This window comes from Oncorhynchus nerka, linkage group LG3 (genome assembly GCF_034236695.1).
Source record: "Oncorhynchus nerka isolate Pitt River linkage group LG3, Oner_Uvic_2.0, whole genome shotgun sequence".
Taxonomy (NCBI): Eukaryota; Metazoa; Chordata; class Actinopteri; order Salmoniformes; family Salmonidae; genus Oncorhynchus; species Oncorhynchus nerka.
In genome coordinates, this window is record NC_088398.1 from 83,499,470 (window position 1) to 83,525,334 (window position 25,865).

Sequence of the window (25,865 nt, forward strand, 5' to 3'; positions counted from 1 at the left end):
CTCAGTGTCTTCATCGACAAAGGGCCATAGAAGTTGGCTGTGCAGCACAAACAGGTAGAACAGACATTTGCATCCCTTTTGATATTTTAAGTAGAAATTGTGCAACAATATTGAATAAAAAAATAAAAAACCATGTTATATTAAATGAAGGGCTCTTTTAATATAGACCACAATACATCTGATTGTAAATATGAATGAAGACTTCCTGAAGTGCAAATAATTCAGCATTTGACATGTCCCTCTGTGCATCTTCTGTGACTTCCAAGAAGATTTTAACCCACTTAAACCCCCCCCCCCCCCCAAAAAAAAAATTCTCAAAGTTATCATCATCATTGTAAATTTCTAGTTTATTTTTGTTGCTTTGGCAAAGTAATTATTGAAGATTATTAAGTTACGTCTGTCCATCATTTTAAGATCAACCCTGTTTTGTGAACTGAACTCTCATTTTAATATGGTGAAACAATTTATTTTTTAAACAAATTTTCAAAAGAAACATTGAAATATCTAATAGTCAAATCGTAGTGTAAAAGCAGGTTGTACTCTTCTTGTTTTAGCCTTTAGCCTCTTTGTCCTTTGTGGAGGAAACACAGAACGGGTCGAGTGTGGCACGTCAACCCTACTACCCTTAGAAACGTTTTAACAAAAAAAAAATTGTAAATTGTGAAGCTGGCATTCAATTGCCATTCCCAATTAGACAGAAGAGTCCATTCCCTCTGTCACAGGGGGATTTTTGGCTGATTTAAGATGAAATTACAGTACTTTATTTGACACTTAATAGGCACTTACAATATAATATATATTTTTTTTCTTTAACCTCTTTGATATTGGAAAACATGTTATTTTTGTAAGTTTAAAATGTGCGCTTTATGACATAATGTTACAATTCGATTTTATTTTTTATTTTTTTCAACATTTTTAAAGGGTCTTGGAACCTCTAACCCTGACAATTTGACGGGAAAACTCATGTGTACACACACAATGGCTGCCTCTCCACCCATTATGACATCATTGAATAGGGACACCCATTCTATAGGTCCCATTTCTGCGGTCTTTATGACGTGCTGTGTGATCTGACCAGGTATTTCCTGTCTCGTACAGTGACGGCACTGGCAGAACGGGAACCTACATCCTTATTGACATGGTCCTCAATCGCATGGCTAAAGGTGAGTCAGACATCTTGATCTTGTCAGACGTCTTTGATAGTCTGGCCTTGTAGTTTATATCCCTGGAAAGACACCAGGATAGTATTGCGAGTCAGAGATTCCTTGTTGGCGAATGTGATTTTTTGTCCCCCATGTCGTAATGCGTACTGTGTGTTTCCAGGCGTGAAGGAGATTGATATTGCTGCGACATTGGAACACATTCGGGATCAGAGACCGAACTTAGTCCGCACCAAGGTATGGCCTTCTCAACTATATATCTCATGGCAGCAGCATGATCTGTCTGTGTGCGTGCATGCATGCGTTTGTATCTCTGACAGTCTCCCTCTCTTTCTGTCACCCTCCCCAGGACCAGTTTGAGTTTGCACTGACTGCCGTGGCAGAAGAGGTCAATGCCATCCTGAAGGCTCTGCCACAGTGAACCATGTGTCTACCACCTCGTGTGCCAGAACCTTACAACTAGAATTACCATGAAAGTTATGCATCACAATACCAATGACGGCCATATTGAGTGTCCCCCATGATTGTTACCATTCACACTGCTGTGGTCTGACGGGTTGTTGACGATCTAGTAATTCTATTTCTATGGCCATTATTAACCCTTCCTCTACATCCAGATACACAACCAGGGAGGAACTACATTTCCCAGAGTCCATTACTATTACACCAATGACCATAGGAGTCAGCAAGACCGAACAAACAGATCTGAGGCCAGGCTGCTATCATTATGCATTCATAATTAAATTAAATGAGGTTTTAAAAAATCCTGCAGATTATGCCGTTCAGGTTAAAAACACTTTAAATGTACAGTAGGACCCCTTTACAGTGTCTTGTTATTCAATTTTAGATTGAGATTTGGTCTTAAAATACCGTGTCTTGATTCTGTAACATTTCTCCTTTCTCTGATTCTCAGTCTCAGACATGTCTCACTAGAGATATTACAATTACCATGATCCATTTACATTACATTTACATTACATTTACATTTAAGTCATTTAGCAGACGCTCTTATCCAGAGCGACTTACAAATTGGTGCTTTCACCTTATGACATCCAGTGGAACAGCCACTTTACAATAGTGCATCTAAGTCTTTTAAGGGGGGGGGGGGTGAGAAGGATTACTTTATCCTATCCTAGGTATTCCTGAAAGAGGTGGGGTTTCAGGTGTCTCCGGATCCCTCCTGTTCTGTTGTCATGGAGATGTAGTATTACCATGAACCCTCCTGTTCTGTTGTCATGGAGATGTAGTATTACCATGAACCCTCCTGTTCTGTTGTCATGGTGATGTTGTATTACCCTGAACCCTCCTGTTCTGTTGTCATGGAGATGTTGTATTACCATGAACCCTCCTGTTCTGTTGTCATGGAGATGTTGTATTACCATGATCCCTCCTGTTCTGGTGTCATGGAGATGTTATATTACCATGAACCCTCCTGTTCTGTTGTCATGGAGATGTTGTATTACCATGATCCCTCCTGTTCTGGTGTCATGGAGATGTTATATTACCATGATCCCTCCTGTTCTGTTGTCATGGTGATGTTATATTACCATGATCCCTCCTGTTCTGTTGTCATGGTGATGTTATATTACCATGATCCCTCCTGTTCTGGTGTCATGGAGATGTAGTATTACCATAAACCCTCCTGTTCTGGTGTCATGGTGATGTTATATTACCATGATCCCTCCTGTTCTGTTGTCATGGTGATGTTATATTACCATGATCCCTCCTGTTGTCATGGTGATGTTATATTACCATGATCCCTCCTGTTCTGGTGTCATGGAGATGTAGTATTACCATAAACCCTCCTGTTCTGGTGTCATGGTGATGTTATATTACCATGAACCCTGCTGTTCTGTTGTCATGGAGATGTTGTATTACCATGAACCCTCCTGTTCTGTTGTCATGGAGATATTGTATTACCATGATCCCTCCTGTTCTGGTGTCATGGAGATGTTGTATTACCATGATCCCTCCTGTTCTGTTGTCATGGTGATGTTATATTACCATGATCCCTCCTGTTCTGTTGTCATGGTGATGTTATATTACCATGATCCCTCCTGTTCTGTTGTCATGGTGATGTTATATTACCATGATCCCTCCTGTTCTGGTGTCATGGTGATGTTATATTACCATGATCCCTCCTGTTCTGGTGTCATGGTGATGTAGTATTACCATGATCCCTCCTGTTCTGGTGTCATGGAGATGTTATATTACCATGATCCCTCCTGTTCTGTTGTCATGGTGATGTTGTATTACCACGATCCCTCCTGTTCTGTTGTCATGGAGATGTAGTATTACCATGAACCCTCCTGTTCTGTTGTCATGGAGATGTTGTTTAAAACCACATTGTACTCTAGAAGGTATCCATCCATATAACATAACAGCATGAGGCCCGTGGCTTGTTTATGCAAGAAGACCGAGACCCTCACTATGGTGAGGATGACACCAGTTTCTCTAAGGGGCTGGCGTTTACCTCTAAGGGGCTGGCGTTTACCTCTAAGGGGCTGGCGTTTACCTCTAAGTTTAACTCTAAACCCAATGTAATTGAACTATTACTGTACACTGACCACCTAATCACTCACATCTGAATCATATCAATTAGTGTCTTCAATGTTACTGTAAAACCTCTGTGTTTATTGTAAATAATTCACCTGATGATTTATTATATGTTTATTAATGTAGCAAACACACAGAAAACACAACTATACAAATATGTTTCACTCAATGTATGTAATTAAATCTCTATTGTGATGTGGTGCAACAGCATAGAGGGGTCTGACTGTGTTCTTTTCCATTCACATCCCATAATACTGACTAGTAACCATTAGGAACCAATGTCTACATCCCTACATCCCATAATACGGACAGGTAACCATTAGGAACCAATGTCTACATCCCTACATCCCATAATACGGACAGGTAACCATTAGGAACCAATGTCTACATCCCTACATCCCATAATACTGACAGGTAACCATTAGGAACCAATGTCTACATCCCATAATACTGACAGGTAACCATTAGGAACCAATGTCTACATCCCTACATCCCATAATACTGACAGGTAACCATTAGGAAGCAATGTCTACATCCCATAATACTGACAGGTAACCATTAGGAACCAATGTCTACATCCCTACATCCCATAATACTGACAGGTAACCATTAGGAACCAATGTCTACATCCCATAATACTGACAGGTAACCATTAGGAACCAATGTCTACATCCCATAATACTGACAGGTAACCATTAGGAAGCAATGTCTACATCCCATAATACTGACAGGTAACCATTAGGAACCAATGTCTACATCCCTACATCCCATAATACTGACAGGTAACCATTAGGAACCAATGTCTACATCCCTACATCCCATAATACTGACAGGTAACCATTAGGAACCAATGTCTACATCCCATAATACTGACAGGTAACCATTAGGAACCAATGTCTACATCCCATAATACTGACAGGTAACCAACCATTAGGAACCAATGTCTACATCCCATAATACTGACAGGTAACCAACCATTAGGAACCAATGTCTACATCCCATAATACTGACAGGTAACCATTAGGAACCAATGTCTACATCCCTACATCCCATAATACTGACAGGTAACCATTAGGAACCAATGTCTACATCCCATAATACTGACAGGTAACCATTAGGAACCAATGTCTACATCCCATAATACTGACAGGTAACCATTAGGAACCAATGTCTACATCCCATAATACTGACAGGTAACCATTAGGAACCAATGTCTACATCCCATAATACTGACAGGTAACCATTAGGAACCAATGTCTACATCCCATAATACTGACAGGTAACCATTAGGAACCAATGTCTACATCCCATAATACTGACAGGTAACCATTAGGAACCAATGTCTACATCCCATAATACTGACAGGTAACCATTAGGAACCAATGTCTACATCCCATAATACTGACAGGTAACCATTAGGAACCAATGTCTACATCCCATAATACTGACAGGTAACCAACCATTAGGAACCAATGTCTACATCCCATAATACTGACAGGTAACCATTAGGAACCAATGTCTACATCCCATAATACTGACAGGTAACCATTAGGAACCAATGTCTACATCCCATAATACTGACAGGTAACCATTAGGAACCAATGTCTACATCCCATAATACTGACAGGTAACCATTAGGAACCAATGTCTACATCCCATAATACTGACAGGTAACCATTAGGAACCAATGTCTACATCCCATAATACTGACAGGTAACCAACCATTAGGAACCAATGTCTACATCCCATAATACTGACAGGTAACCATTAGGAACCAATGTCTACATCCCATAATACTGACAGGTAACCATTAGGAACCAATGTCTACATCCCATAATACTGACAGGTAACCATTAGGAACCAATGTCTACATCCCATAATACTGACAGGTAACCATTAGGAACCAATGTCTACATCCCATAATACTGACAGGTAACCATTAGGAACCAATGTCTACATCCCATAATACTGACAGGTAACCAACCATTAGGAACCAATGTCTACATCCCATAATACTGACAGGTAACCATTAGGAACCAATGTCTGCATCCCATAATACTGACAGGTAACCATTAGGAACCAATGTATTCAACTGGCCAGGTTAAACCAGAGTGAAAGCTGTCCCGCTGGACACAGACGTCACTTCAACATCTTGATTCACATTTGGGTGAGTTGCCAAATTAACGTGAATTCAGAGTCAAATCAACAAAAGTTCCCCAAATTCCTGTACGTTGATGACTTTTTGCAAATCCAATCAGTTTTTTCGCACCTCTCTGATTCAGAGGAGTTGAGTTAAATGCAGGAAGACACATTTCAGTTGAATGCATTCAGTTGTACAACTGACTAGGTCTCCCCCCTTTCATGTTTATTCAGTTGAATCACATCGAATCACACTGAATCACAGTTGTTCAAATGACGTAGAAACAACATTGAATCAATCAGTTTCATATGTGAAATAGCTATTTTCCCATGTTCAGCTTAAATTTCACATGTTGAAACCATATTTGCACATGTATAAAATTCAGTAGCAGTGCGTGGGTAAAATCACTGGGGAGGCCAAGCCCCCTCCCCCCATATTACAACCATATAACAAACTGAGTGTTGTGATAATTGCATTGTTCTCTCTATAACCTGTTAGTTCATATGCCTTGTGACCCTGATATATATTAGAGGCCCGAGACAATAAGAATTCATTCAACCACACCTTTGTTTTATAACAAAACTCGGCTAGCAACTTCTGTCCAGTGAAGTCCACAACAGCATACTGCATGTACAGTACCAGACAGTTACCTGACCTACAGCACGGTCAAGTTAATGTACAGTACCAGACAGTTACCTGACCTACAGCACGGTCAAGTTAATGTACAGTACCAGACAGACCTACAGCACGGTCAAGTTAATGTACAGTACCAGACAGACCTACTGCACGGTCAAGTTAATGTACAGTACCAGACAGTTACCTGACCTACAGCACGGTCAAGATAATGTACAGTACCAGACAGTTACCTGACCTACAGCACGGTCAAGTTAATGTACAGTACCAGACAGACCTACAGCACGGTCAAGTTAATGTACAGTACCAGACAGACCTACAGCACGGTCAAGTTAATGTACAGTACCAGTTACCTGACCTACAGCACGGTCAAGTTAATGTACAGTACCAGACAGACCTACTGCACGGTCAAGTTAATGTACAGTACCAGACAGTTACCTGACCTACAGCACGGTCAAGTTAATGTACAGTACCAGACAGACCTACTGCACGGTCAAGTTAATGTACAGTACCAGACAGACCTACAGCACGGTCAAGTTAATGTACAGTACCAGACAGTTACCTGACCTACAGCACGGTCAAGCACGTTCGGACCACTAAACAACTATTGATATAGAACCACACAGAGTTATCGCAGGTCGCAAAGAAAACAGGAGCTGCCTCCTCTAATTCCAGCACCATTTCAACGTAAAATCATCTCTGCTTAGTCTAATACAGTGACAACTAAATACCAAAAACAATTTAGTCCAATCAACGTAAGCTAAATAAGATGTGGCTGTCCATGGTTCTGATTTCTGGGTTGTGTGTGTGTGTGTGTGTGTGTGTGTGTGTTCGTGCGAGTAGAAAACATGTTGACTCACTATACTTGTAGAGAAACATCAATGCGATCCTCCTCTCTTTCATGTTGCTGAAACGGTCTATCACGTGTGTGTGTGTGTGTGTGTGTGTGTGTGTGTGTGTGTGTGTGTGTGCGCGGTGTGAAACGGTCTATCACTCTGTCATACAGTACACACTTTCAGTTTTTGTTGTTCTAGGCTACCTGGCTAAAACGCTTGCTCGCTAGCCTAACTTCCAACGTTAGCTAGTTAACATTAGCCTTCTACATCTAGCTACATATTGAACTTCCATCTTCTCAGGCCAGGGGCACAACAATGTATGAATTAATTATTGACCAGTAAGGAGAATGAAGTAAAACCACAAGTCCACATCCCTATCTCCATCCATGGCTAATTTAAGAAAAGGGACTGGCTGGCTACCCACTGGAGGACAACAACACAATGAGATTGCAACAGTTCAAGTTTTTCTGTCATTGACGTTTGCTCTCCATGGGATTTCATAGGAATGATGCCAAACCCAAGATGGCTTCCCTTCACACTTGTTTGGGGAGGGTCACTAAGACCATTCACAGTTGAGCGCGCTCAGTTTAGCTCAACGCTGATTGGCTCATTTTGTATACTCTTTTTTTGACGAAGGGAGGCCAGATGCTCGCTGGCTTCCCTTTTCCTTCAGTGCTACGGGGCGGCAACAATGTCCGTCTCGTTTGGACCAGACAGTATCAGATAGATGGTCTCTACACGTAGAGAGACAGAGGGGAACTGTTTCGCTCGCTAGGATGCTTTCTCTGGTGAGATATTATGAAACACAGAGAGACGAAAAGATACATATTTTTTTTTTATTACGTTTGGTTTTTTTTTTGTAAATATTTTGAAATCCATGAACACACGCCACTAATTAAATGTTGAGTTCACATGTTTAAACACCACCTTTTCACATGTGAGGAGAATAACATGTTTTCACTTATGCGAATTGTAGTTTCGCATGTGATATTTGCAGTTTCACGTGAAAAACAATCACGTGTGAAAATCACGTGTTAAAAACTTTCACGTTGAGAATCTCACTTTCGCATTGTGAAATTGCGAGTTCACGTGAAAAACAATCGCGTGTGAAAATCAAATTTGCAGTTTCACCTGTAAGAAACTCCACATTACTCCAGTGTTTGTACAAACATAGACGATAACAAACACCGTAAAGCCCTAAAAACAGGGTTAAAACTATCACTTTGATCTCATAGATGCTCCGTCCTTATGTTCATAGCATAATCAATGGATTTGAGAGTGGTTGCATTTCTCCAGCTGCATCCCTCAGCGTTTTACTGAAACTGTGGTGGGGAGATCATGTTTAAATGAGAACACAAATTAATTATAGATGGATGCAAAACTAAATGTTTTCAGTGATACTTTTTTTTTATGAGAACCAAATTAAATAAAAACGCCTACCTCTTTCCTGCAATTTTCTCTATCTTTGGTAATGTTACCCTGGTCTTGGGTAATGTTACCCTGGTCTTGGGTAATGTTACCCTGGTCTTGGGTAATGTTGCCCTGGTCTTGGGTAATGTTACCCTGGTCTTGGGTAATGTTGCCCTGGTCTTGGGTAATGTTACCCTGGTCTTGGGTAATGTTGCCCTGGTCTTGGGTTATGTTACCCTGGTCTTGGGTAATGTTACCCTGGTCTTGGGTAATGGTGCCCTGGTCATGGGTAATGTTACCCTGGTCTTGGGTAATGTTGCCCTGGTCTTGGGTAATGTTGCCCTGGTCTTGGGTAATGCTGCCCTGGTCTTGGGTAATGTTGCCCTGGTCTTGGGTAATGTTACCCTGGTCTTGGGTAATGTTGCCCTGGTCTTGGGTTATGTTACCCTGGTCTTGGGTAATGTTGCCCTGGTCTTGGGTAATGTTACCCTGGTCTTGGGTAATGTTACCCTGGTCTTGAGTAATGTTACCCTGGTCTTGGGTTATGTTACCCTGGTCTTGGGTTATGTTGCCCTGGTCTTGGGTAATGTTACCCTGGTCTTGGGTAATGTTACCCTGGTCTTGGGTAATGTTATCCTAGTTTTGGGTTATGTTGCCCTGGTCTTGGGTAATGTTACCCTGGTCTTGGGTAATGTTGCCCTGGTCTTGGGTTATGTTACCCTGGTCTTGGGTAATGTTACCTGGTCTTGGGTAATGTTACCCTGGTATTGATAATGTTACCCTGGTATTGGGTTATGTTACCCTAGTCTTGGGTTATGTTACCCTGGTCTTGGGTTATGTTGCCCTGGTCTTGGGTTATGTTGCCCTGGTCTTGGGTAATGTTACCCTGGTCTTGGGTTATGTTACCCTGGTATTGGGTAATATTACCCTGGTCTTGGGTAATATTACCTAGTCTTGGGTAATGTTGCCCTGGTCTTGGGTTATGTTGCCCTGGTCTTGGGTAATGTTACCCTGGTCTTGGGTTATGTTACCCTGGTATTGGGTAATATTACCTGGTCTTGGGTAATATTACCCTAGTCTTGGGTAATGTTACCTGGTCTTGGGTTATGTTGCCCTGGTCTTGGGTAATGTTACCCTGGTCTTGGGTAATGTTGCCCTGGTCTTGGGTAATGTTGCCCTGGTCTTGGGTAATGTTACCCTGGTCTTGGGTAATGTTGCCCTGGTCTTGGGTTATGTTACCCTGGTCTTGGGTAATGTTACCCTGGTCTTGGGTCATGTTGCCCTGGTCATGGGTAATGTTACCCTGGTCTTGGGTAATGTTGCCCTGGTCTTGGGTAATGTTGCCCTGGTCTTGGGTAATGTTGCCCTGGTCTTGGGTAATGTTACCCTGGTCTTGGGTAATGTTGCCCTGGTCTTGGGTTATGTTACCCTGGTCTTGGGTAATGTTGCCCTGGTCTTGGGTAATGTTACCCTGGTCTTGGGTAATGTTGCCCTGGTCTTGGGTAATGTTGCCCTGGTCTTGGGTAATGTTACCCTGGTCTTGGGTAATGTTGCCCTGGTCTTGGGTTATGTTACCCTGGTCTTGGGTAATGTTACCCTGGTCTTGGGTCATGTTGCCCTGGTCATGGGTAATGTTACCCTGGTCTTGGGTAATGTTGCCCTGGTCTTGGGTAATGTTGCCCTGGTCTTGGGTAATGTTGCCCTGGTCTTGGGTAATGTTACCCTGGTCTTGGGTAATGTTGCCCTGGTCTTGGGTTATGTTACCCTGGTCTTGGGTAATGTTGCCCTGGTCTTGGGTAATGTTACCCTGGTCTTGGGTAATGTTACCCTGGTCTTGAGTAATGTTACCCTGGTCTTGGGTAATGTTACCCTGGTCTTGGGTAATGTTGCCCTGGTCTTGGGTTATGTTACCCTGGTCTTGGGTAATGTTGCCCTGGTCTTGGGTTATGTTACCCTGGTCTTGGGTTATGTTACCCTGGTCTTGGGTAATGTTACCCTGGTATTGGATAATGTTACCCTGGTATTGGGTTATGTTACCCTAGTCTTGGGTTATGTTACCCTGGTCTTGGGTTATGTTGCCCTGGTCTTGGGTTATGTTGCCCTGGTCTTGGGTAATGTTACCCTGGTCTTGGGTTATGTTACCCTGGTATTGGGTAATATTACCCTGGTCTTGGGTAATATTACCCTAGTCTTGGGTAATGTTACCCTGGTCTTGGGTTATGTTACCCTGGTCTTGGGTAATGTTACCCTGGTCTTTGCTTACGCTGCCTTCCAGTTGCAAGTTTTGGCACATTCACTTCAGCAACATAGCACCTTGCATCCCACTGTTGGTTTACCTCTGAAGCTAAGCAGGGTTGGTCCTGGTTGGTCCCTGAAAGGGAGACCAGATGTAGCTGGAAATGGAGAAATAACCATGTGTTTTCATATGTAATACAATCACGTGTTGTTGATGTGAGGGGTGCTCGGTGTAAAGTTTCAGTCTGGTACAACCAGGCTAACATTCAAGGTGTGTGGCAAATTGATCAGCTTTCAATTCATATATAGATAACTTTATTATCATACATTTCCATGGTATTGAAACTGGTTTAAAATGCTTTCCAGGACACTTCTCTTATAAGACACGTTAAAATGCTAATTATTTAATGTGGATGAGTTACTTATGGTTGAAAATACTTTACAAAGAGTCTTTATTTAATTTAGCTATATACACACACACACACACTCACACATACAAAGTACATACATTTTGTTTTTGTCAGTTTACTTTTCTTTTTCAAATAAAACTTTGAAAAGTGTTGATCAGCTGGTACAGTACGCCAGGGGGTGGTGGGCTGAGAGACAACAGTAAGCTGAAAGGGGCGGGCTGAGAGACAAGGTGCACCATTGGGAGATGTGACCTTTGACCTGTTGGGAGCAAATGGATATGGACGCAACATTAGAGCCACAGCAAAGGCTGCTGGGAGTTACAGCACACCTCTCTCTAGTCTACATCTATACGTATCTATCCCAATCTGTTCATCCTCAGTTAACTAGCTACTAGCTATCTTGTTCATCTTGGCTTAACTAGCTACTAGCTATCCTGTTCATCCTCAGTTAACTAGCTACTCGCTATCCTGTTCATCTTGGGTTAACTAGCTCGTAGCTATCCTGTTCATCCTCAGTTAACTAGCTACTCGCTATCCTGTTCATCTTGGGTTAACTAGCTACTAGCTATCCTGTTCAACCTTGGTTAACTAGTTACTAGCTATCCTGTTCATCCTCAGTTAACTAGCTACTAGCTATCCTGTTCAACCTTGGTTAACTAGCTACTAGCTATCATGTTCCTCCTCGGTTAACTAGTTACTAGCTATCCTGTTCATCCTCAGTTAACTAGCTACTAGCTATCCTGTTCAACCTTGGTTAACTAGCTACTAGCTATCATGTTCCTCCTCGGTTAACTAGTTAGTAGGTATCCTGTAATCCAACCCCGACATCTACCCCCAAATGTGTTCATCCTGCCTCCCTCTCCAAGGTTCACCCATTCTCACTATTGAATAGGTTAATAGTAACTTCCCTACAGCCTACTGTAAACACAGCAAAAAAAATCAGTTGTACGTTCTCTTCTATATCCTCTATGTTCTCTTGTGATAACCAGAGGTCTACTACTACGGGGAGTATCGGAGGGCAAAACGCAGGGTAGGTCGTGGTTTGGAGAGTAAGCAGATGGGCTGCTGGTGGGACCCAGAGTTTAGTGGTGTTCTAGGGGTGACAGGATGGGATGAAGGGTTGGATGACGCAACAGTGAAGGTGGGAGGAGCTGATGATGGAGTTGGAGACTGTTTTGTTTGGGCTTTACCTCAGGCTCAGAGGTCAGGGGTCAGACGGGCAACGGCCAATCAGATCAGCCCGTGAAGGCCTGGAAGTGTGAGTCTGAAACAGGAAGCACAGCAAGTAAGAAGAGTGACACAGAGAAAAAAAACGCCAGGTTTTGGCTAGATGGAGTACAACGACTGACCAAAAGTTGCATGGTCCAGTCGCTTCGGGGACAACTGTAGAAATTTGAGCTAAAGTCACTTCTGTCCATAGCTGTACCCCATCTAGCCAAAACCAAAAGACCAGAACAAAATAATAAATACATCTAGGGGAATCTAGAACTTAATCAGAGCCTGTATTCACAAAGTGTCTCAGAGTTACAGTGCTGATCTAGGATCAGTGTTGCCCCTTAACATCCTAATTAATAACATGGGGGACCTGATCCTAGACACTTTGTGACAACCGGCCCAGAAGTGATCAAAACAACAACCAAAATGAGCCCTAGAAGAAGTACTTGCTCAGAACAGAAAAACCCACCAGAAAACAGAGTGATATATGTGAGCTATGACTTGGCCCTGATAGGCCTATGGCTAGCCACAATAACATTAATATGGAAGCTAGCCATATGGTTGATGCTAGGTGGGATTGGGCCATCAAAGGATTCTCCCTAGCATCAACCTGTTATAAGGTTAACTGTAAATGGAGAATCTAGAGCGACCAGAGAGGTGAACACATAGAGATGGAAATAGTTTGATATCTGTGCGTGAGCAGATAGAATGACAGACGATAGCATTTGTGTCTACCAAGAGACGGTGAGGTTAAGTTGGATCAGAGCAGCGTCTTAAGAACAAACACGAAGCAATTTATCACCTAATGTAAGCAATAGTCTCCCTTTCTTTCACCACATACTGAAGTTTGAATTTTTCTTTTTTTGTATTTTATGTTGGTTGTAATTGTAGTGTTTGTATTAAGACAATTAGACAATATATAGTACATATCTCTGGAAATGTTGGTGAAAAGTACAGAAATGTACTATTGGGTCTATCCATATCTCCAATCCCAACCCAGTTTCATTCCAGCTTCCTTATTTCCAATTCAAACCACCAGAGGTTCAATTGGCAATGTAATAATTCTGTACTATCAGCTGTAGATGTTTATTCAGGTGATTGATAATGATGACACTGATTCGTTATTTACTTTGAGGCTAAATCCTATTATACCCACTATTGTGGTTCCAGACCCAACTGATTTGTGCAAAATAGGCAGTCCTACTCTGCCTGGAGATTGTTAGAAATACTGCAGTATGCTAAAGTCAAAAAAAGGGGATGCTCTCTCTCCGGAAAAAAATCAACAACATTTGATAGAATTGAGTGGTACCATCTTTTTAAGACTGCAACAATTGTCTTTTGGAGAGGCACTCACTGACTGGGTCAGACTTATTTACTCAGCCCCTCAAGCAGGTGTTCCTATAAACGGCACAGTATTGCATCCCTTCCTCATAGGTAGAGGCACAAAACAAGGGTGTCCTCAATCTCCCTTCTTATTTGCTTTGGTTATGAAATGAGCAGAGTTTAGCCTCTGTCCCGATGTTCATTCAGATATTTAATGACTTCAGTTACTTTTCTGGTTATAAGATACATTTTGGGAAACCAATGGCTCTCCCACTTGGAAAAAAAAGAAATGGCGGTTATGATATCATTTAGTACCTTGAACGTGGCTGAGGTTCCCCCGTGACCGGCTCGGAAACCGGATTGCACAGCGGAGAAGGTACGGTGGGAATCGAAATGGTCAGTGATCTGTTTATTAACTTGGCTTTCAAAGACTTTAAAGAGGCAGGGCAGGATGGATATAGGTCTGTAACAGTTTGGGTCTAGAGGCAGGGCAGGGCAGGATAGATATAGGTCTGTAACAGTTTGGGTCTAGAGGCAGGGCAGGATAGATATAGGTCTGTAACAGTTTGGGTCTAGAGGCAGGGCAGGATGGATATAGGTCATTAACAGTTTGGGTCTAGAGGCAGGGCAGGGCAGGATAGATATAGGTCTGTAACAGTTTGGGTCTAGAGGCAGGGCAGGATGGATATAGGTCTGTAACAGTTTGGGTCTAGAGGCAGGGCAGGATAGATATAGGTCTGTAACAGTTTGGGTCTAGAGGCAGGGCAGGATAGATATAGGTCTGTAACAGTTTGGGTCTAGAGGCAGGGCAGGGCAGGATATATATAGGTCTGTAACAGTTTGGGTCTAGAGGCAGGGCAGGGCAGGATGGATATAGGTCTGTAAAAGTTTGGGTCTAGAGGCAGGGCAGGATGGATATAGGTCTGTAACAGTTTGGGTCTAGAGGCAGGGCAGGATGGATATAGGTCTGTAACAGTTTGGGTCTAGAGGCAGGGCAGGATGGATATAGGTCTGTAACAGTTTGGGTCTAGAGGCAGGGCAGGGCAGGATAGATATAGGTCTGTAACAGTTTGGGTCTAGAGGCAGGGCAGGATGGATATAGGTCTGTAACAGTTTGGGTCTAGAGGCAGGGCAGGATGGATATAGGTCTGTAACAGTTTGGGTCTAGAGGCAGGGCAGGGCAGGATAGATATAGGTCTGTAACAGTTTGGGTCTAGAGGCAGGGCAGGATAGATATAGGTCTGTAACAGTTTGGGTCTAGAGGCAGGGCAGGATAGATATAGGTCTGTAACAGTTTGGGTCTAGAGGCAGGGCAGGATAGATATAGGTCTGTAACAGTTTGGGTCTAGAGGCAGGGCAGGATAGATATAGGTCTGTAACAGTTTGGGTCTAGAGGCAGGGCAGGATGGATATAGGTCTGTAACAGTTTGGGTCTAGAGGCAGGGCAGGATGGATATAGGTCTGTAACAGTTTGGGTCTAGAGGCAGGGCAGGATGGATATAGGTCTGCAACAGTTTGGGTCTAGAGGCAGGGCAGGGCAGGATGGATATAGGTCTGTAACAGTTTGGGTCTAGAGGCAGGGCAGGATAGATATAGGTCTGTAACAGTTTGGGTCTAGAGGCAGGGCAGGGCAGGGCAGGATAGATATAGGTCTGTAACAGTTTGGGTCTAGAGGCAGGGCAGGGCAGGATAGATATAGGTCTGTAACAGTTTGGGTCTAGAGGCAGGGCAGGATAGATATAGGTCTGTAACAGTTTGGGTCTAGAGGCAGGGCAGGATGGATATAGGTCATTAACAGTTTGGGTCTAGAGGCAGGGCAGGGCAGGATAGATATAGGTCTGTAACAGTTTGGGTCTAGAGGCAGGGCAGGATGGATATAGGTCTGTAACAGTTTGGGTCTAGAGGCAGGGCAGTATAGATATAGGTCTGTAACAGTTTGTGTCTAGAGGCAGGGCAGGATAGATATAGGTCTGTAACAGTTTGGGTCTAGAGGCAGGGCAGGATAGATATAGGTCTGTAACAGTTTGGGTCTAGAGGCAGGGCAGGATAGATATAGGTCTGTAAGAGTTTGGGTCTAGAGGCAGGGCAGGGCAGGATTTTATATAGGTCTGTAACAGTTTGGGTCTAGAGGCAGGGCAGGGCAGTCTCAGTTCTTCTGCTATTTGCAGCTCAGAAGCTTTAACTCTATACCTCAATATACAACTATATTAACTCTGTACTTCACTATAAAACTATATTCACTCTGTACCTCACTATAAAACTATATTCATTCTGTACCTCATAAAACAATATTAACTCTGTACCTCAATATAAAACTAGATTAACTCTGTACCTCACTATAAAACTATATTAACTCTGTACCTCAATATAAAACTATATTAACTCTGTACCTCAATCTAAAACTATATTAACTCTGTACCTCACTATAAAACTATATTCACTCTGTACCTCAATATAAAACTATATTAACTCTGTACCTCAATATACAACTATATTCCCTCTGTACCTCAATATAAAACTATATTAACTCTGTACCTCAGTCTAAAACTATATTAACTCTGTACCTCAATCTAAAACTATATTAACTCTGTACCTCAATATAAAACTATATTCACTCTGTACCTCAATATAAAACTGTATTAACTCTGTACCTCAATATAAAACTATATTCACTCTGTACCTCAATATACAACTATATTCTCTCTGTACCTCAATATAAAACTATATTAACACTGTACCTCAATATAAAACTATATTCACTCTGTACCTCAATATAAAACTATATTAACTCTGTACCTCAATATAAAACTATATTCACTCTGTACCTCAATATACAACTATATTCTCTCTGTACCTCAATATAAAACTATATTCACTCTGTACCTCAATATAAAACTATATTCACTCTGTACCTCAATATAAAACTATATTAACTCTGTACCTCAATATAAAACTATATTCACTCTGTACCTCAATATAAAACTATATTCACTCTGTACCTCAATATAAAACGATATTAACTCTGTACCTCAATATAAAACGATATTAACTCTGTACCTCAATATAAAACAGCCTGGAACACTAATCAATATAAAACAGCCTGGAACACTAATCAATTTAAAACAGCAGTGAACACTAATCAATATAAAACAGCCTTGAACACTAATCAATATAAAACAGCCTGGAACACTAATCAATATAAAACAGCCTGGAACACTAATCAATATAAAACAGCCTGGAACACTAATCAATATAAAACAGCCTGGAACACTAATCAATATAAAACAGCCTGGAACACTAATCAATATAAAACAGCAGTGAACACTAATCAATATAAAACAGCCTGGAACACTAATCAATATAAAACAGCCTGGAACACTAATCAATATAAAACAGCCTGGAACACTAATCAATATAAAACAGCAGTGAACACTAATCAATATAAAACAGCCTGGAACACTAATCAATATAAAACAGCCTGGAACACTAATCAATATAAAACAGCAGTGAACACTAATCAATATAAAACAGCCTTGAACACTAATCAATATAAAACAGCCTGGAACACTAATCAATATAAAACAGCCTGGAACACTAATCAATATAAAACAGCCTGGAACACTAATCAATATAAAACAGCCTGGAACACTAATCAATATAAAACAGCCTGGAACACTAATCAATATAAAACAGCAGTGAACACTAATCAATATAAAACAGCCTGGAACACTAATCAATATAAAACAGCCTGGAACACTAATCAATATAAAACAGCCTGGAACACTAATCAATATAAAACAGCCTGGAACACTAATCAATTTAAAACAGCCTGGAACACTAATCAATATAAAACAGCCTGGAACACTAATCAATATAAAACAGCCTGGAACACTAATCAATATAAAACAGCCTGGAACACTAATCAATATAAAACAGCAGTGAATACTAATCAATATAAAACAGCCTGGAACACTAATCAATATAAAACAGCCTGGAACACTAATCAATATAAAACAGTCTGGAACACTAATCAATATAAAACAGCCTGGAACACTAATCAATATAAAACAGCCTGGAACACTAATCAATATAAAACAGCCTTGAACACTAATCAATATAAAACAGCCTGGAACACTAATCAATATAAAACAGCAGTGAACACTAATCAATATAAAACAGCCTGGAACACTAATCAATATAAAACAGCCTGGAACACTAATCAATATAAAACAGCCTGGAACACTAATCAATATAAAACAGCCTGGAACACTAATCAATATAAAACAGCCTGGAACACTAATCAATATAAAACAGCCTGGAACACTAATCAATATAAAACAGCCTGGAACACTAATCAATATAAAACAGCAGTGAATACTAATCAATATAAAACAGCCTAGAACACTAATCAATATAAAACAGCCTGGAACACTAATCAATATAAAACAGCCTGGAACACTAATCAATATAAAACAGCCTGGAACACTAATCAATATAAAACAGCAGTGAATACTAATCAATATAAAACAGCCTGGAACACTAATCAATATAAAACAGCCTGGAACACTAATCAATATAAAACAGCCTGGAACACTAATCAATATAAAACAGCCTAGAACACTAATCAATATAAAACAGCCTTGAACACTAATCAATATAAAACAGCAGTGAACACTAATCAATATAAAACAGCCTTGAACACTAATCAATATAAAACAGCAGTGAACACTAATCAATATAAAACAGCCTGGAACACTAATCAATATAAAACAGCCTGGAACACTAATCAATATAAAACAGCCTGGAACACTAATCAATATAAAACAGCCTGGAACACTAATCAATATAAAACAGCCTGGAACACTAATCAATATAAAACAGCCTGGAACACTAATCAATATAAAACAGCCTGGAACACTAATCAATATAAAACAGCAGTGAATACTAATCAATATAAAACAGCCTGGAACACTAATCAATATAAAACAGCCTGGAACACTAATCAATATAAAACAGCCTAGAACACTAATCAATATAAAACAGCCTGGAACACTAATCAATATAAAACAGCCTGGAACACTAATCAATATAAAACAGCCTTGAACACTAATCAATATAAAACAGCAATGAATACTAATCAATATAAAACAGCCTGGAACACTAATCAATATAAAACAGCCTGGAACACTAATCAATATAAAACAGCCTGGAACACTAATCAATATAAAACAGCCTGGAACACTAATCAATATAAAACAGCAGTGAATACTAATCAATATAAAACAGCCTGGAACACTAATCAATATAAAACAGCATGGAACACTAATCAATATCAAACAGCCTGGAACACTAATCAATATAAAACAGCCTGGAACACTAATCAATATAAAACAGCCTTGAACACTAATCAATATAAAACAGCCTTGAACACTAATCAATATAAAACAAACACTAATAAAAAACAGCCTGGAACACTAATCAATATAAAACAGCCTGGAACACTAATCAATATAAAACAGCCTGGAACACTAATCAATATAAAACAGCCTGGAACACTAATCAATATAAAACAGCCTGGAACACTAATCAATATAAAACAGCCTGGAACACTAATCAATATAAAACAGCCTGGAACACTAATCAATATAAAACAGCCTTGCCTAATCTAAAACAGCCTAAAAATCAATATAAAACAGGAACACTAATCAATATAAAACAGCCTGGAACACTAATCAATATAAAACAGCCTGGAACACTAATCAATATAAAACAGCCTGGAACACTAATCAATATAAAACAGCCTGGAACACTAATCAATATAAAACAGCCTGGAACACTAATCAATATAAAACAGCAGTGAATACTAATCAATATAAAACAGCAGTGAACACTAATCAATATAAAACAGCCTAGAACACTAATCAATATAAAACAGCCTAGAACACTAATCAATATAAAACAGCCTGGAACACTAATCAATATAAAACAGCCTGGAACACTAATCAATATAAAACAGCCTGGAACACTAATCAATATAAAACAGCCTGGAACACTAATCAATATAAAACAGCAGTGAATACTAATCAATATAAAACAACAGCCTGGAACACTAATCAATATAAAACAGCCTGGAACACTAATCAATATAAAACAGCCTGGAACACTAATCAATATAAAACAGCCTTGAACACTAATCAATATAAAACAGCCTGGAACACTAATCAATATAAAAACAGCCTGGAACACTAATCAATATAAAACAGCCTGGAACACTAATCAATATAAAACAGCCTGGAACACTAATCAATATAAAACAGCCTTGAACACTAATCAATATAAAACAGCCTGGAACACTAATCAATATAAAACAGCCTGGAACACTAATCAATATAAAACAGCCTTGAACACTAATCAATATAAAACAGCCTGGAACACTAATCAATATAAAACAGCCTGGAACACTAATCAATATAAAACAGCATGGAACACTAATCAATATCAAACAGCCTGGAACACTAATCAATATAAAACAGCCTGGAACACTAATCAATATAAAACAGCCTTGAACACTAATCAATATAAAACAGCCTGGAACACTAATCAATATAAAAAACAGCCTGGAACACTAATCAATATAAAACAGCCTGGAACACTAATCAATATAAAACAGCCTGGAACACTAATCAATATAAAACAGCCTAGAACACTAATCAATATAAAACAGCCTGGAACACTAATCAATATAAAACAGCCTGGAACACTAATCAATATAAAACAGCCTAGAACACTAATCAATATAAAACAGCCTGGAACACTAATCAATATAAAACAGCAGTGAATACTAATCAATATAAAACAGCCTTGAACACTAATCAATATAAAACAGCCTGGAACACTAATCAATATAAAACAGCCTGGAACACTAATCAATATAAAACAGCCTTGAACACTAATCAATATAAAACAGCCTTGAACACTAATCAATATAAAACAGCCTGGAACACTAATCAATATAAAACAGCCTGGAACACTAATCAATATAAAACAGCCTGGAACACTAATCAATATAAAACAGCCTGGAACACTAATCAATATAAAACAGCCTGGAACACTAATCAATATAAAACAGCCTTGAACACTAATCAATATAAAACAGCCTTGAACACTAATCAATATAAAACAGCCTAGAACACTAATCAATATAAAACAGCAGTGAACACTAATCAATATAAAACAGTCTGGAACACTAATCAATATAAAACAGCCTGGAACACTAATCAATATAAAACAGCCTGGAACACTAATCAATATAAAACAGCCTGGAACACTAATCAATATAAAACAGCCTGGAACACTAATCAATATAAAACAGCCTGGAACACTAATCAATATAAAACAGCCTTGAACACTAATCAATATAAAACAGCAGTGAATACTAATCAATATAAAACAGCCTGGAACACTAATCAATATAAAAACAGCCTGGAACACTAATCAATATAAAACAGCCTGGAACACTAATCAATATAAAACAGCCTGGAACACTAATCAATATAAAACAGCAGTGAATACTAATCAATATAAAACAGCCACTAATCAATATAAAACAGGAACACTAATCAATATAAAACAGCATGGAACACTAATCAATATCAAACAGCCTGGAACACTAATCAATATAAAACAGCCTGGAACACTAATCAATATAAAACAGCCTTGAACACTAATCAATATAAAACAGCCTGGAACACTAATCAATATAAAACAGCCTGGAACACTAATCAATATAAAACAGCCTTGAACACTAATCAATATAAAACAGCCTGGAACACTAATCAATATAAAACAGCCTGGAACACTAATCAATATAAAACAGCCTTGAACACTAATCAATATAAAACAGCCTGGAACACTAATCAATATAAAACAGCCTGGAACACTAATCAATATAAAACAGCCTGGAACACTAATCAATATAAAACAGCCTGGAACACTAATCAATATAAAACAGCCTAAACTAATCAATATAAAACAGCCTGGAACACTAATCAATATAAAACAGCCTGGAACACTAATCAATATAAAACAGTCTGGAACACTAATCAATATAAAACAGCCTGGAACACTAATCAATATAAAACAGCCTGGAACACTAATCAATATAAAACAGCCTGGAACACTAATCAATATAAAACAGCCTGGAACACTAATCAATATAAAACAGCCTGGAACACTAATCAATATAAAAAACAGCCTGGAACACTAATCAAAAACAGCCTATAAAACAGCCTGGAACACTAATCAATATAAAACAGCAGTGAATACTAATCAATATAAAACAGCCTGGAACACTAATCAATATAAAACAGCCTAGAACACTAATCAATATAAAACAGCCTGGAACACTAATCAATATAAAACAGTCTGGAACACTAATCAATATAAAACAGCAGTGAACACTAATCAATATAAAACAGCCTGGAACACTAATCAATATAAAACAGCCTGGAACACTAATCAATATAAAACAGCAGTGAACACTAATCAATATAAAACAGCCTAGAACACTAATCAATATAAAACAGCCTAGAACACTAATCAATATAAAACAGCCTGGAACACTAATCAATATAAAACAGCCTGGAACACTAATCAATATAAAACAGCATGGAACACTAATCAATATAAAACAGCCTGGAACACTAATCAATATAAAACAGCAGTGAATACTAATCAATATAAAACAGCCTGGAACACTAATCAATATAAAACAGCCTGGAACACTAATCAATATAAAACAGCCTGGAACACTAATCAATATAAAACAGCCTTGAACACTAATCAATATAAAACAGCCTGAACACTAATCAATATAAAACAGCCTGGAACACTAATCAATATAAAACAGCCTGGAACACTAATCAATATAAAACAGCCTGGAACACTAATCAATATAAAACAGCCTAGAACACTAATCAATATAAAACAGCCTGGAACACTAATCAATATAAAACAGCCTGGAACACTAATCAATATAAAACAGCCTAGAACACTAATCAATATAAAACAGCCTGGAACACTAATCAATATAAAACAGCAGTGAATACTAATCAATATAAAACAGCCTTGAACACTAATCAATATAAAACAGCCTGGAACACTAATCAATATAAAACAGCCTGGAACACTAATCAATATAAAACAGCCTGGAACACTAATCAATATAAAACAGCCTTGAACACTAATCAATATAAAACAGCCTTGAACACTAATCAATATAAAACAGCCTAGAACACTAATCAATATAAAACAGCAGTGAACACTAATCAATATAAAACAGTCTGGAACACTAATCAATATAAAACAGCCTGGAACACTAATCAATATAAAACAGCCTGGAACACTAATCAATATAAAACAGCCTGGAACACTAATCAATATAAAACAGCATGGAACACTAATCAATATAAAACAGCCTGGAACACTAATCAATATAAAACAGCAGTGAATACTAATCAATATAAAACAGCCTGGAACACTAATCAATATAAAACAGCCTGGAACACTAATCAATATAAAACAGCCTGGAACACTAATCAATATAAAACAGCCTTGAACACTAATCAATATAAAACAGCCTGGAACACTAATCAATATAAAACAGCCTGGAACACTAATCAATATAAAACAGCCTTGAACACTAATCAATATAAAACAGCCTGGAACACTAATCAATATAAAACAGCCTGGAACACTAATCAATATAAAACAGCATGGAACACTAATCAATATCAAACAGCCTGGAACACTAATCAATATAAAACAGCCTGGAACACTAATCAATATAAAACAGCCTTGAACACTAATCAATATAAAACAGCCTGGAACACTAATCAATATAAACAGCCTGGAACACTAATCAATATAAAACAGCCTGGAACACTAATCAATATAAAACAGCCTGGAACACTAATCAATATAAAACAGCCTAGAACACTAATCAATATAAAACAGCCTGGAACACTAATCAATATAAAACAGCCTGGAACACTAATCAATATAAAACAGCCTAGAACACTAATCAATATAAAACAGCCTGGAACACTAATCAATATAAAACAGCAGTGAATACTAATCAATATAAAACAGCCTTGAACACTAATCAATATAAAACAGCCTGGAACACTAATCAATATAAAAACAGCCTGGAACACTAATCAATATAAAACAGCCTTGAACACTAATCAATATAAAACAGCCTTGAACACTAATCAATATAAAACAGCCTGGAACACTAATCAATATAAAACAGCCTGGAACACTAATCAATATAAAACAGCCTGGAACACTAATCAATATAAAACAGCCTGGAACACTAATCAATATAAAACAGCCTTGAACACTAATCAATATAAAACAGCCTTGAACACTAATCAATATAAAACAGCCTAGAACACTAATCAATATAAAACAGCAGTGAACACTAATCAATATAAAACAGTCTGGAACACTAATCAATATAAAACAGCCTGGAACACTAATCAATATAAAACAGCCTGGAACACTAATCAATATAAAACAGCCTGGAACACTAATCAATATAAAACAGCCTGGAACACTAATCAATATAAAACAGTCTGGAACACTAATCAATATAAAACAGCCTGGAACACTAATCAATATAAAACAGCCTGGAACACTAATCAATATAAAACAGCCTGGAACACTAATCAATATAAAACAGCCTGGAACACTAATCAATATAAAAACAGCCTGGAACACTAATCAATATAAAACAGCCTGGAACACTAATCAATATAAAACAGCCTGGAACACTAATCAATATAAAACAGCCTGGAACACTAATCAATATAAAACAGCCTGGAACACTAATCAATATAAAAACAGCCTTGAACACTAATCAATATAAAACAGCCTTGAACACTAATCAATATAAAACAGCCTAGAACACTAATCAATATAAAACAGCAGTGAACACTAATCAATATAAAACAGTCTGGAACACTAATCAATATAAAACAGCCTGGAACACTAATCAATATAAAACAGCCTGGAACACTAATCAATATAAAACAGCCTGGAACACTAATCAATATAAAACAGCCTGGAACACTAATCAATATAAAACAGCCTGGAACACTAATCAATATAAAACAGCCTTGAACACTAATCAATATAAAACAGCCTTGAACACTAATCAATATAAAACAGCCTAGAACACTAATCAATATAAAACAGCAGTGAACACTAATCAATATAAAACAGCCTGGAACACTAATCAATATAAAACAGCCTGGAACACTAATCAATATAAAACAGCCTGGAACACTAATCAATATAAAACAGCCTGGAACACTAATCAATATAAAACAGCCTGGAACACTAATCAATATAAAACAGCCTGGAACACTAATCAATATAAAACAGCCTTGAACACTAATCAATATAAAACAGCCTTGAACACTAATCAATATAAAACAGCCTAGAACACTAATCAATATAAAACAGCAGTGAACACTAATCAATATAAAACAGTCTGGAACACTAATCAATATAAAACAGCCTGGAACACTAATCAATATAAAACAGCCTGGAACACTAATCAATATAAAACAGCCTGGAACACTAATCAATATAAAACAGCCTGGAACACTAATCAATATAAAACAGTCTGGAACACTAATCAATATAAAACAGCCTGGAACACTAATCAATATAAAACAGCCTGGAACACTAATCAATATAAAACAGCCTGGAACACTAATCAATATAAAACAGCCTGGAACACTAATCAATATAAAACAGCCTGGAACACTAATCAATATAAAACAGCCTGGAACACTAATCAATATAAAACAGCCTGGAACACTAATCAATATAAAACAGCCTGGAACACTAATCAATATAAAACAGCCTGGAACACTAA

General features: G+C 38.6%; 1 protein-coding gene across 2 annotated transcripts in view; it reads right to left on the reverse strand.

The window, feature by feature from the left end:
• Positions 1 to 11,268: 11,268 nt before the first annotated feature.
• LOC115124546 (dnaJ homolog subfamily B member 6-like) overlaps positions 11,269 to 25,865 on the reverse strand; it is a 75,837-nt gene continuing 61,240 nt past the window's right edge. The window contains exons 10-11 of one of the 2 annotated variants that reach the window (XM_065016229.1): positions 12,571 to 12,644; positions 11,269 to 11,639 (exon numbers count right to left, since the gene is read on the reverse strand). In XM_065016229.1, coding sequence (XP_064872301.1) covers positions 12,616 to 12,644 — 29 coding nt within the window. In that variant the 3' untranslated portion in view covers positions 11,269 to 11,639; positions 12,571 to 12,615. Of the gene's footprint in view, positions 12,645 to 25,865 lie in introns of both variants that reach the window. The other variant, XM_065016223.1, reaches the window with a different exon arrangement.